At 29.6% G+C, this 13,447-nt stretch overlaps 3 protein-coding genes across 4 annotated transcripts in view; 1 reads left to right on the top strand and 2 right to left on the bottom strand.

Moving 5' to 3' along the window:
• The first annotated feature begins 540 nt into the window (after window positions 1-540).
• On the top strand, window positions 541-1,780 carry LOC108693834 (ubiquitin-60S ribosomal protein L40). Its single transcript, XM_018202984.1, has 3 exons — window positions 541-617; window positions 990-1,189; window positions 1,494-1,780. Exons 2-3 carry the CDS (start codon window positions 1,000-1,002, stop codon window positions 1,688-1,690), a joined length of 387 nt encoding a protein of 128 aa, XP_018058473.1. The 5' UTR covers window positions 541-617; window positions 990-999; the 3' UTR covers window positions 1,691-1,780.
• A 215-nt stretch (window positions 1,781-1,995) lies between these two features.
• LOC108693843 (polyphosphoinositide phosphatase) lies at window positions 1,996-10,859 on the bottom strand. Its single transcript, XM_018202995.1, has 14 exons — window positions 10,505-10,859; window positions 10,208-10,433; window positions 9,368-9,532; window positions 8,406-8,784; window positions 5,280-5,526; window positions 5,014-5,209; window positions 4,735-4,933; window positions 3,608-4,189; window positions 3,409-3,521; window positions 3,062-3,302; window positions 2,760-2,975; window positions 2,402-2,584; window positions 2,151-2,319; window positions 1,996-2,091 (listed from the first exon to the last, which is right to left on the bottom strand). The coding sequence occupies exons 1-14, from the start codon at window positions 10,586-10,588 to the stop codon at window positions 1,996-1,998; spliced, it is 3,096 nt and encodes a 1,031-aa protein (XP_018058484.1). The 5' UTR covers window positions 10,589-10,859.
• Window positions 10,860-12,306: 1,447 nt separating this feature from the next.
• LOC108693856 overlaps window positions 12,307-13,447 on the bottom strand; it is a 1,820-nt gene continuing 679 nt past the window's right edge. The window contains exons 2-3 of one of the 2 annotated variants that reach the window (XM_018203022.1): window positions 12,644-12,793; window positions 12,307-12,564 (exon numbers count right to left, since the gene is read on the bottom strand). In XM_018203022.1, the coding sequence (XP_018058511.1) occupies window positions 12,421-12,564; window positions 12,644-12,793 (294 nt within the window). In that variant the 3' untranslated portion in view covers window positions 12,307-12,420. The remainder of the gene's footprint in view (window positions 12,565-12,643; window positions 12,794-13,447) is intronic. The other variant, XM_018203023.1, reaches the window with a different exon arrangement.

Genomic DNA, 13,447 nt, shown 5'->3' with positions numbered 1-13,447 from the left:
ATTGGTCGCGTTATTCCGTTCCGTTGTAAATTTCCGCTCATGGGGCGGCACTCTAAGACGTACAGTAAGAATGAGCCAATCACAGTCAAGAATTCTTTTGAATTCGTAATTCTAATTGGCTAATTCTTACGGTCTTATGACTATATATTACTGTTAAGCCCATGCTGTCCATTGTAGAATGGGCTTTACGGAAGGTGTGTATCATGGTCTTAAATCCGGATCTACAATAAGTGTTTTAAGCTTTAAGTCTTAAAAAATGACCAACTATAATCGAATGTGAAGAGAATAATTGATTGTGATTCGTCTATTCCTTAATTAAGATTTAAAAATCTATTGTAAATTCGGGGTAAATGATCCATTAACGGACTCAACAGTTATGTGAGCACTCGCTGCCATTGATGTATTCTTCCAGATCTAAAATGCTGATTGGATAATCTAAAAGAATATACTAATAACAATGAGCGCGTACTCAATTGTTGAATCCACTGAACGCAGCCAATGATGTCCTTCGACAAGGTGTCGCGCAAGTCGCGATTTCATATATCGATGGAAGTCGTCGGCGCGGCCATGTCGAGTTCTTTTTAGGTTGGTTTTACTAGCAGCACGTTGTCGGAACGGTAAGCGTGACATTCACTTTTGAACATTTCTTTGTAACTACGTTTTCGCTTGTCGTTAAGTCTCGTGATAAGCTCAGATATTATTCGCTGTTTGTAAAAAAATCCAAATAATTCTCGAACAAAGATGGCCTGAAAAACAAATGCGACGCGTGACGACTTTGCGTTGTTAACGTCGAAGTCTGTCGGGCGTTCTAAATTTTAGTGTTTTTTTTTTCTCACAATTCTGCCTCTCGATAAAAATAAATTGCAAACCGAAAACTATTCTGAATTTCATCTTACATTTTCTTGGTACTCTTAATTGTTGAACGAGACTGTTTTTACGCATGTGGATATCGTGACGAAAGTTCACGAGTTGATTTTGTTAAAATTCAGATAAGCCACCATGCAGATCTTCGTGAAAACCCTTACGGGTAAAACCATTACCCTCGAGGTAGAGGCCTCTGATACCATCGAGAATGTCAAGGCTAAGATCCAGGACAAGGAGGGAATTCCGCCAGATCAACAGCGACTCATCTTCGCCGGCAAACAGCTGGAGGATGGACGCACTTTGTCCGATTACAACATCCAAAAAGGTGCGGATGTGTACCTGATATTAAATAGAATTTATCGAATTTGGCAAGTTTTCAAAGTAAAGACTAGATTTTATGTCAAAGGCTTGTTCTTTTTCCTAGGACTGAATCTTTTGCATGCTTCATTTTTCTTCTTTTTCTTTTCACATTGAAGAGAAAAAAAATAAGACTATTCATACAAGTTCAGTTCCAGGATATGAAAAAAGAACAGGCCAAATGTGGTATTAAATTTAGAAAAATGTATAAAAATATAAAAGGAACTCATTATGGACATGTATGAAAATAACTTTTATTTTTTCTTTTGCAGAATCGACCCTCCACTTGGTACTTCGTCTCCGAGGAGGCGTCATTGAACCCACGTTGCGTATACTCGCACAAAAGTATAATTGCGACAAAATGATCTGTCGCAAGTGCTATGCTCGTCTTCATCCACGAGCAACTAATTGCCGTAAGAAGAAGTGTGGCCACACGAATAATATCCGACCAAAAAAGAAGCTGAAGTAAACTAGACAACAAATTCCATTTTCCATATTATGGAAATGGAAGTATATGTTTCTTATATATGACATCAATAAACTACAACTGGTAAACTGATCTTTTGTACTTTATTCTTCTCATACACAAAAAAAATTAATTAAAATGACAAAATTAATTAAATTTTTAATATAAAATAAGCATATAAAGCTATTATAAATTAATTTTATATATGTAATTGCATATATACAATTGATACCAAATTAACATATCAACAATAATATTTGTAATATATACAATAAGTTTAATTTATAAAACATGAAATTGATTTGATCTTATCCTGAGCATGTAGGTTTCATAAGTAATTTGTACTGAGAAGCATAAGCCTCATACAAATTCATATCATTTGGATTTGGTATCATGCCACCTACCTGTAAAAATATTTATAAATATGTTATACAATATTTAATTGTGCAACAAATTTACATACTGTGGCTCTTTTCACGTATTGTTCGTATATGCTTATGTTTGCGTTTTTAACACTAGGTAACATAATGACAGCAGCTGTAGATCCGTGAAAAGATGTTTGTTGAATTAGTTTTAAACGCAGTTTAGTATGATCTGTAGAATATGTTGCATTTCGTCCTATTAGAACAAATCTGAAAAAAGGAAAATGTTGAAATATATAAAATTTATTATATTGTCGTAAAAACACACACACACACACACAAATATTATTACCTTTTATAAAGAATAATGTCATTCCGTTTTGGATATTCTGGCTCTATGCCATATACTTCCTTCATAGAGGGAAACAATGATTCAAATGACATTAATTCTGAACTATCTTTAGAAGTAATTAATTGAGAATCGTCCACTTGTTGGTGGCTTTCATCTTCATCTGAACTTGAATCCTCGCTTGAGCTGCAATATATAACCGATGTTATTAATTAATCGAAGTTAATTATAAATATACTAAGTAAAAGAAGCGCTAAATAAATATTAATATATTAATTATATATAAATATAAATATTAATTTTTATTTATACTTAACTCCAAAGAATAAAATTGACTAATGAATAAAATTACAATACATACCTTGCGCTAGATGTTGTACTACTCGTACTACTTTGGCCAGTCATAGATGGATTTTTCATGTTTAAATTTTTACTACCTGCTTCTTCTCTCCGTCTGCCTGGTCGTACACGAACGGCAAATGGACTATAGCAGGTAGTAAAATGTGGCATAAAATCTCTGACAGAGTGACTTATTTTATATGCATATACCTCAGATAATAAAGATAATTCATACGGCCTAAAATATTTATATAAAGTTTTTCGTGAAACATGAATTGATGAAATGTATAATAATATGTATAATTATGAAATAAGTGATGCTACCTGTGATAATCATAATAAACGTCAATCATTTCTTCTATTGAATTTTGCACTTGTATCATTTCTGAACAGGATTTAGTTACTTCATCAAGTGCATAAGGAAGACATTTCAATACATTTTTATCCCACCATTGTGTCAGAAGTCTTCTTTTACGCGAGTAATGAGAAGCTGGTAGATGATGGAGATAATAATCTGTTAGAATTTCCCATATTGGAGGCTTACCTTCTTCAGGTATGAATAATCCTAAGATATACGCATATTAATTAAACTATAATTACAAATTATTTTGCAAATAAAGATAATTATAGATTGTTTTATAAAGATTAGATAGATATGTGATATTATTTACCCAGAAATAAATTAATCGTATGCTGTTTTTCTTGATCACTAAATGTATTACTGTAATATCTGCTTAAAGTTTGCATAATATCGTTACCCTGACTTGTCCATGGAGCAGTTTTTCTAAATAACAGTTTCGTATAATCAAAATTATTTTAATTTAATATATTACTACATTCTAATGTAATAACATTCTCTCTCTCACCTACCTGTATGTTTTAATTCTATGTACTAGTTGTGAACCACCATATTGCAAAGCTAAAGTATCTCCATGATCTTCGTATAATTCTTCTAACATTCTTACGCAATCAGAATCAAATTCGAGTTTAGGAGATTCTAGTACACCCAAAGCACATAACTGAAACCCCAAAGCACATTTTCCTATTGCAAATTGAGCTGTATTTGTTCGGTCTAAGCAATCTACACAATTTGTTCTGATAATTCCAGTTTGTACAGTTCCTCTCTTAGCAAAACATTCTTTCACTTTGTTTTGAATTTGATTTAATTCATTTGTTTTATTAATTTCTATATTTGAATCAGAATCATATATAAAACTTGTTTGCTCATTATAATCCATTTTAATTGAAGTATTAATAGAGCTTTTGATGTCATTTAAATTAGATAATAAAGTCGAATTTGAATTTGTCTTGTGGAGTTTTCTCGTACTATTATTTTGTGGTGAAAACAGATTTCTCTGATTGTAATAAGGATTTTGTGACTGATAAATACCAATCTTTAATACAGCATTGTGAGCAATATTTCCTAATCGCCCCATAACGTTCACTTTTTTTCTATAAAAAAGACAAAGAAAATTATTAATAATTAAAATTAATGGAAATTAATTATAACGAAATTATTCTTTCGCATACAGAATGGAGCAATAACTTTGTCTACTTTGTCTTGAATATCTCCACTATTTTTAGAGATATGAAAATATTGTAATTACAAAAATTGTATCAAGAGGACCATAAAATATAATAATTATTTTTGTAAACAGACATCAAACATTTCTTGTGATGTAAGAATTATTGTTTTACTTCTTTATATGACGAATGACCTTTTTATAGATCATTATAATCATTGAAATCGTCTAAACATCCGCTATTACTAAGGTTAAAAAAGTACAACATGCCATTTAAAAAATGGAGGTGATCTTGAAATCTCTGGAAGTGATCTCCACTTAGAAAAATTATTACCAGCATATGTTATGGTCTTCTTGATATCGTACAACTTTGGTATCACAATATTTTCTTATCTTTAAAAATAACATATATTTAAGGTAACAAATAATATACATTATTGACCCACTCTGATTTTAATGTTAATATAAACTTACCTTTTGCTCATACGTGCCATATCAAAACTTATATATTGAATATGATGTTCCGGAGGTAGAAACTGATTCAAATATTTTACAGCCATACTTAATTCTTCGCTTAATGTACTTTCATGCTTCTTTTTCTCTCGTTTTTTAACTAAATTTAATATGATTATGGGCGATCCATATCTTTTCAACAGTTGATTAAAATGCGCTCCTAAAAGTATGTTAAACGTACTAGAATAAAATAATTTCATATCAGAATAAAACAATTTATCAATTTTTATATATTAATACCTGCTGTTTCTACATAAGGATCAGACAAATCACAAGTTATAGTCGGTTTTGGGACCATCTTACTAACATCCTGGCTCCAATGAGCAGGCACTGATCCACGCATTTGTACAAAAGAACTGAAATGTCCTTTACTTAGAGAACTCACGCCAGAATCATGAACGATTTGTTCCGTTTCTACTTCATTCGCAACATCTCCCTATATTCATATGTAATTATCAGTTTATATATCTATGAAAAATATATATTATAAATGCATCTGCACATACATCAAAATTTGCACCACGTTTCAGAAAACGTGTTCCTGCATATTTGTTACTTCTTCTGGCAATCACGGTGACATACATAGATCTTCCAAAAATGCTCACATTTGACTGACCAATAAAGCCATGTATTATATATAATATCCATTCAGGATGCAAATCTTTTTCTACTGGTTTTAAAAGATGGGAATTCCACACAAAACGACGATGTGGATTACTACGTATACCGTAATCCATATAATTCTCGCCTTTACTATAAATACGTTTTAGATTTTTATTTATTATCTACTTATTATACTATATTTAAATATAATATATATCTTTAAATTTTCTTAATCCGGGAATAGTCACTTAGGATATTTCTGTCTCAGCGGCAAAAAATATGAATTATTGTAAAATATTGTATAAATATTGTTTAATAAATTTCTTTTTTTTTAAATAGCTCTTTAATTCTTTATGAATAATTTAAATATATAATTTTACTCGCAATAAAATTCGCAATAAAAAACGTTATTTAAAAATTTTTTTTTAAATACTATATAATAAGCTACTTATGCTTATTTTATTTAATGTTTATCTTCTTACTTTTTTTTTTAGAAAATTGTGATTAAATCCATATCCATAATTCCATTTTTAATCTTCCAGCGAGTGCGCACATGTTTTCCGTACACACGCGCCGGTTTTTTGAAAGGGATACAGGATAAAATCTATTTTCTGGGTTGGGAAGGAATACCTTGGCTTCCCAAGGTATTCCTTCAGTGTCTTTCGGACTGTCGAATCTACTTTTATAATTTAATGTCTCACAGATATAAAAATTAATAAATAGTGTAATAGTAAATTCTGTTGATCTATCGATCCGCAATTGAATATCAATTGAATTTTCATTCATTTTAGATGATGTAAGTATTGAGTTGTCCGGAAAGTTCGTGCCGCAAAAGATTTAATAAATGAAATTAAAAATTTAAATCTTCTGGGTTTCAATTTTCCTTCAAAATCGGCATGAATTTTCCGGATAATCCAATATGTTTATATAACGATAAACATAAAAAAATGTTCTTTATACTCCATTTAATACTGATTACTTTACCGATCTGATTGTCGGTAATGCACTTTCATTCTATGCTGTTTTAGGAAATAGTTGAATACTCTGTGTGTGATTCGTGTAATTTAGACTCTTGATAATTCTTTTTTGTCTTGCAACTGCTAATTACTTTCTGTATGATGAAAAAGTAATGAAAAAGTAGTCACATAATATAGTCGATATCACACAAGATTTCTTTTTTTCGACACTCGAATAATTAACAGATGTGAACTGTAGGAGTATCTATATTGATTTGCTCGATATAATCCTGATAGTTGTAATGAAAAAGTGTAAGTCACACAATATCGAGATGAGATCATTAGTAAAGACGAGATTGATTTGACTTGAATTTTTGATATTATACTAAGACCATTCCTAACGTATTTTATAAATTAAAACATACATGAATGTTAATCATTAATTTTTTAATTTTTTAATTTATTAATTTTTTTGGTATACGACAAATCTTCACTTGTATGGAGGTATTCGATTTTAATATAGCTGATTAAGGAGTTCTTTTTCAATATTCCAATTGTACAATAAACTCAAAATCATCAAGAATCCATGACATAAATTTATTATTATTGTTGTATGTGCTGATGATGGTTTAAATATAAGTTGAAACGTTTGTGTGCATTGTTAAGAAACTATGTATAAAATGATTAACATTCCCGTTATGAAAGGATGCACGCTCACTGGAAGGTTAAATACTAACATCGAAAAATAACATAGGGAACGTATTTCATCATGTTATTTTTTTCTAAGTGGAGGCATCAAAAAGATCATCTCCACTTTTTAAAATGAAATTGTATAATTGTTTTCACGTAGTGATTCCTTTAATTATTCTGCATATAAAAGTATTAAGGTTGAGATATCAAAAAATCAATAGTTTACGAGATATTGAGTTAACTAGTTGCTTAAAGACAGAAGAGACTATGGAGATCTCTAATCGGAGACGAATTACTTTATGCTGAAATTATGACTAAAATACTGCATGAATAACATTTTAATTGCGATATTCATAATTTTGAAAGTCACCTGAAGGTTCGTATACAGAGTGAATTTTTAAAAGCAAAGTAAAAATTCATTCTGATATCTCGCTCGATATGTACTAGTATATTTGAGCTACACATAATTTTATTTATAACTTTTCAAAAATCAATTTGCAAAATCTAGCTCTGTGCGCGCCTTCGCAATCTCATAAAAAAGAAGTCGAAAAGATCTTATGACGTAATATTATTTCTAGGAGATCAAAGCATGAAAATATGTATCTGTACCACGAATAAGGAGCATATCATTTTATTTATTATAATATTTTTAAGAGCGAAAATTTAAAATTCTGCTCTATAATAGGCTTCGTAGCTGAAATATAAGTTTCTGAGTTTCATGGCAAAATATTTCTTCTACAAGTCAATATAATAAAATCTGATTTGCAGATATGTAGCTGCAAATGGGGTGTAATGAAATTGGCTTGTCACTCCTATCGATTCTTTAAAAAAATGTAGACAAAATAGCTTTTTTAAATAACTATGTATTTTTTATCAATTGATTCATTTCATTATTTTGTTCACACATAAAAATATTAAAGTACGATATATAATAAAAAATTAATTAGATATTTAACATTTTATATCAAAATAAAGTATCTCATAAATTATTAGTTTTTTGATATCTCTACCTTAATATTTTTATATGCAGAATAATTTTAGAGAAATCATACTATGTAAAAAAATCATAATTTCATTTAAAAAAATGAAGATAATTTTCGTACTTTTTGACGCCATCTAGAAGAAAAACAACATAGCCAAAATTCTCTCGAAATCGTTCCATTTTTATCTGAAACATTTTTTTTTGTATCATTAATAATTTCAAAGAAAATTGACTGTATTGATCAAAATGAACTATTCTATACACTATGTTATTAAGAGTAATTTTAATTTGAATATAAGACCCCAAATGATTGTTTACATGTAAAGGCAATCAGGTAACTACTCCCGAATTAAATAAGTTATATAAACTGAGATACTACTGAGATACTACTGAGAACATACTGTTCAGTCTGCCAATCTTTTCTAAATGCCCACATGTTAAAAAAATCTTCAGAATTATCTGATTCTTCAGATTTCCTTTGGTTAGTGGACATGTCAGTGAGAACATCAGATTTGATACGCGTTGGCGGTGCCATATTACTTTGAAATGTATGTGATATATCATATGAATAACTGAAGTAGAAGTTACTACTGAGATCAATACTTTGAAACATTTTTACATATCTCTGTTCGTCAGGATGGAAGATTCGTACAATATCATTTGGTATGTATATCATTGATGTATCTTCTATTTTATATATGGTATGATGACCAATAACTGCAATTCGGCGACGTTTTGTAACTAGGATTATGTAATATCCTTCCAAAAAACGTATAAACCCTGCATCAAATATTTTTTTCTAAAATATGTCTGTAACTTATCACTATAATTATTGTCAATTATTATTGGATATGCTTCATTTTTTCGCTATATTTCTAAATCATTAAAAAAAAAAAGAGTTGGATATCGAGGACTTGCTTGCACATTTTATACACAATCATAAGCACTACTAGTTTGTAATAGCGCCCATTATCTGCGTGATATCCATGCATTTAGCCTAATTACATATGAGAAGTATGATATATAAGTAAATATCACACCATGCATGCGGGAGGATATGTACATACCATGATGTACCATGATGTCTGATTGCGAATATTAATTCTGTTAATCATATAGTGTTTATTATTCTAACTGATTGCATATTGGCCTATCAAATACCAATTCATTAATACCGAATAACTCTGTGTTGTATAATCAATGGTATTGTACAATCAATGTTTTGTCGTATATTCCTTTAAAATTAACACTCAAAATATTTCATTTTATGCCAATTAAATTATTTCGCAACAAAGTTATTCCGTTTATCATAATTATATACGTCTACCTTCGGCTTTGTCAATAAAAAGCTTTTATGCCTTACCAAGGAGAGCAAAAGCTGGTACTAGCCTGGGGAAAGTATCTCTCTGCCACATACTCGTCCAGGTAAATTTAGTTTGTGTCGGTTTATGCAGTGGTTTTTGTAATTCTTGTTGCTCAGGCTCCTCTGATATACTCGAACTAGGTGCAGGTTCTTTACTATTTTTGCCTTTATTAGCAACCAAATGTAAATAAGCTAAGTTTCGTATAACGCAATTAAAATAATTCCGATAAAATGATTTTAGTATCTGATAGTATAAATAATATTAGTGATAGCGTGTAACAATTATAACAAGTTTTATATATATGTATATATGATAAGGCGTATCAAATGCATCTGATTATCTGCAATCGGAACTACAAGATTAAGCGTTTTATCTCGAATCTATTAAGCCTAATAATTTGTCGAATATTATAAACTTGTTATTAATAATTTTTTAAAAATTTGTTTGAATAGTTTATTAATTACGATCAACAAATTATTAGGTTCAATAGATTTGGGCTAAAATACTTAATCTTATAATGTATCCCATTTGCAGATGATCAGATACATCCTGTATATAGGAAAATTATCACCAGGATAAAGCTTGTAACATTGAGGAGCCTAAGTTTCAACATTTTTAACAATATTAGAATAATAGAGAAAGAGAGAGAGAGAGAAAGAGAGAGAGAGAGAGAGAGAGAGAGAATGTGTATATACCAGATTCTAGATGTACCATTTAAATAAAAATGTGTACGACTACATAAGTAACTATATTTTAATACATATGCAAAAGCTATGCATGCAGTTATTATTAACTTTGTGTTTATTAAAGTGCAAGAGAAACATATGTAAAAATCTTACCAACAATCCCAAAGGCAGATACGACACGTGCAACACCCCCTACGTTGCTGCGCTGTCCTGCTCGTGTTCGATTACCCATATCAATCATGTTGACGAGATCTTTTATCTCGTCCTGATTATATTCCTTCTTGTCGTCCACCACGACCAATTCTCTTGGTTCCATTCTGTCAATTTTCAGGACTCGAAAACGTGTTAACGTGTTGTTGGATCCCATCAGGTAGAACCGCTATAAAAGTGTAAACCTTGAAATCTTTAATAAATTAGATGCAAGTTAGAAGGTCAAAGTTAAAAACTTACGGATTTTGTCTCGTACAGAGCAATTTTTTGTACAGAGGAGATAATCGGATGGAACACCATCGTTGATTTTCCTTGGTCTTCCATGATGATGTAGCGCTTATCACGATTTTATTCTAAGACATATGATTAACAGGCTGTCACTGATATCTCTACTGTTCTTGGCTTTCTAGCAGATGAAAACATAACCTTCAAATTGTTATCTGTCTGATTATCTGATAGCGTTTTTCACTAACAGAACTGATGCACTCAGCGCGCATTAATGCTATTATACACTAATTTAATCTGAATGTGAGATATCTCAATTAATAAATTACTTGATGTATATATTATCAAATAGCACAATAACATATATTGGGGATTTAATTTGTTTCTATATTTTTAAACGTACTATATTTATTAAATGTACATCTTTACATCGATTTGTGTACGTCTTTAAAATGCACTGAGTGCGCACCAGTTTTTTCAGTGAAAAACGCCTACGACTTTTATTCCTATACTTGTCAAGAGGGCGCTAAGTGCATGTAAGTTTAGAGTAAGATATCGATTATATATCTTTTTTCCTTAGTGAAAAATGAAAAATTTATGATGTGTGCATATACATATAAATACAAAAAAAATTTCACTTTTCGCTTTAGGGAAAAAGATACATAATTGATATCCTGAACTGCAATGATGCAATAAGTTAGAGTGAGACAAAAATTAGTAATTAGAAAAATAAAAAACACGAACAACGTTTATTGGATCTTTAAAATTAAACTAGTTTATTAGAACATACATGAAGAATTAAACTTAGTTTCTAATAGTTTTCTAATAAACTAGTTTAATTTTAAAGATCCAATAAACGTTGCTCGTGTTTTTTATTTTTCTAATTACTAATTTTTGTCTCACTCTAACTTATTGCATCGTTGCAGTTCAGGATATCAATTATGTATCTTTTTCCCTAAAGCGAAAAGTGAAATTCTTTTTGTATTTATATGTATATGCACACATCATAAATTTTTCATTTTTTTTATCTATAAATTCGGAAACGTTTTCATCGTATTACCTCAAATTTATTCCATAAGATACAAGTCTATGTATGAAAAATAATTAAAAATTGGAAAGAAAGATACAATATATCAAAAATATGAAGTCATATCACGGGTTGAGCATAATAAATTTAATATTACAAATAAAATTACATAAAATTAATAAATCTTTAACGTCATCTTATTATCAAGTGAATTTAATTATTTCGTTGTTGGATAGCGAAGAAAAGCAAAGTCCAAATTTAAAATTCTATTATTGAAGTCATCTTCAGAAAAAGACTTAGTACAATACAAATATTTCCGATTAATTTAGATAAAAAACTAGTTTAATTTTAAAGATCCAATAAACGTTACTTGTTTGTTATGTTTTTTAATCTTTCTAATCACTCATTTTTGCTCAGCAATCTCGAGCTAGATATTTTACATATTTTAATTTAAAATGAGACAGTTATAATTTGTTTCACTCTAACTTATTACACTAAATTCAGAACTAGTTCAGAATTTTTCAAAAAAGAATAGATCTTTATGTATAACAGAATTATAAAAATTATTAGTATTTTCTTACATCATAATAAAAACTAGATTAATTATGGTCTTTTTTATACAGCACAGTTTTTATAAAAATCATTATCTCCCTTACAGTACGATAAAAATTAAACAATATTAACATATCAAAACATAAGTTTCTTCTTATACAAAATCTACTTTTATAAGTTCATATTTCAAGACTTTGAACATTCGTAAAGGTGATAGAAAATATATTAATAAATAAAATTTTAATTTAATATAATTATTTTTTATTTTTTCTATCATTAACATTTGCAATGCCAAAGACAGAATTGCAATGCCAGAAGAGTCTATACAATTTATTATCTACATAATGCCCGCTTAGTTTTTAAAGAATATTTGCTTTACAATAACATAGCATGAGTTAAATGTACAAAAACCGATGTATGTAGCTATAGCCCCGAACATTATCTTGTCTCTTCTGCCACCTGCCAAGTATATTGGTATATCCTTTTTCAATGCTTCCTGCAAACATGATGAAATGTAAAATAAATTTATGTTCAAAATCTAATTGCAGCTGAAAATTATCATTATATATACTTACCCCATAATGCTTGTACTTTGCCCACAATTTTGAGTCAAGGGTAACTGGTTTATCAGTACAATAACCTGATTTAGGCGTAACCGTCAAAGGTTTTGTCTTGATGGAATCATAAATTATTACTGGCTCTGATTTCTGTAAAGGAAGAGGAGACTGAAACAACATAAAATGTTTACTGCTTATTTATTTTATAAGCATGTTTATTTATTGCACTCACAAATAACACAAAATATTAATAAAGCACTACTGTGCTACTTGGACATATACATTAAATGAAAATATTAATGGCTGTATTCAGCAGAGAAAGCTTTGCAACTATTGTAAAATTCTTCAATACAATTTATTTTTGCTTTTAATTCGTTATAGATCTAAATGTATAAAACAATCATATACTACATTTACATAGCATCCTTAATCGAATTTAATAGTAGTTATGAAACTGTCATAGCTATTTCTGTGAAGAATGGAATGATTGATTGGCTAATCTTATAAATATGGATATTATTAAACCTAATTAAGAGTGTGATCGAATTGCCACTACGAATGTTTCAAAGCATTTGATTAACCCAATCGAAAGAATTTTACTAATTGAAAAATCAATCAAAAAATGCTTTGAAGCATTCGTAGCGGCAATTCGACCGCAATCTAAAAGTACCATGTAAACATAGTTATGGTTCGCCGTGCAAGAATTTTGAAATAGTTCAACAGTTGTAAAGCTGCTTTTTCTGCTGAACACAGCTTGTATTTCAATTAGGATCGTTTTCTCTCTCTCTCTCTCTCTCTCTCTCTCTCTCTATATATATATAT

This window comes from Atta colombica, unplaced genomic scaffold (assembly GCF_001594045.1).
Source record: "Atta colombica isolate Treedump-2 unplaced genomic scaffold, Acol1.0 scaffold110, whole genome shotgun sequence".
Taxonomy (NCBI): domain Eukaryota; kingdom Metazoa; phylum Arthropoda; class Insecta; order Hymenoptera; family Formicidae; genus Atta; species Atta colombica.
The sequence above is the reverse complement of the archived record's forward strand: the minus strand, read 5'-3'. Positions and strand labels throughout refer to the sequence as shown.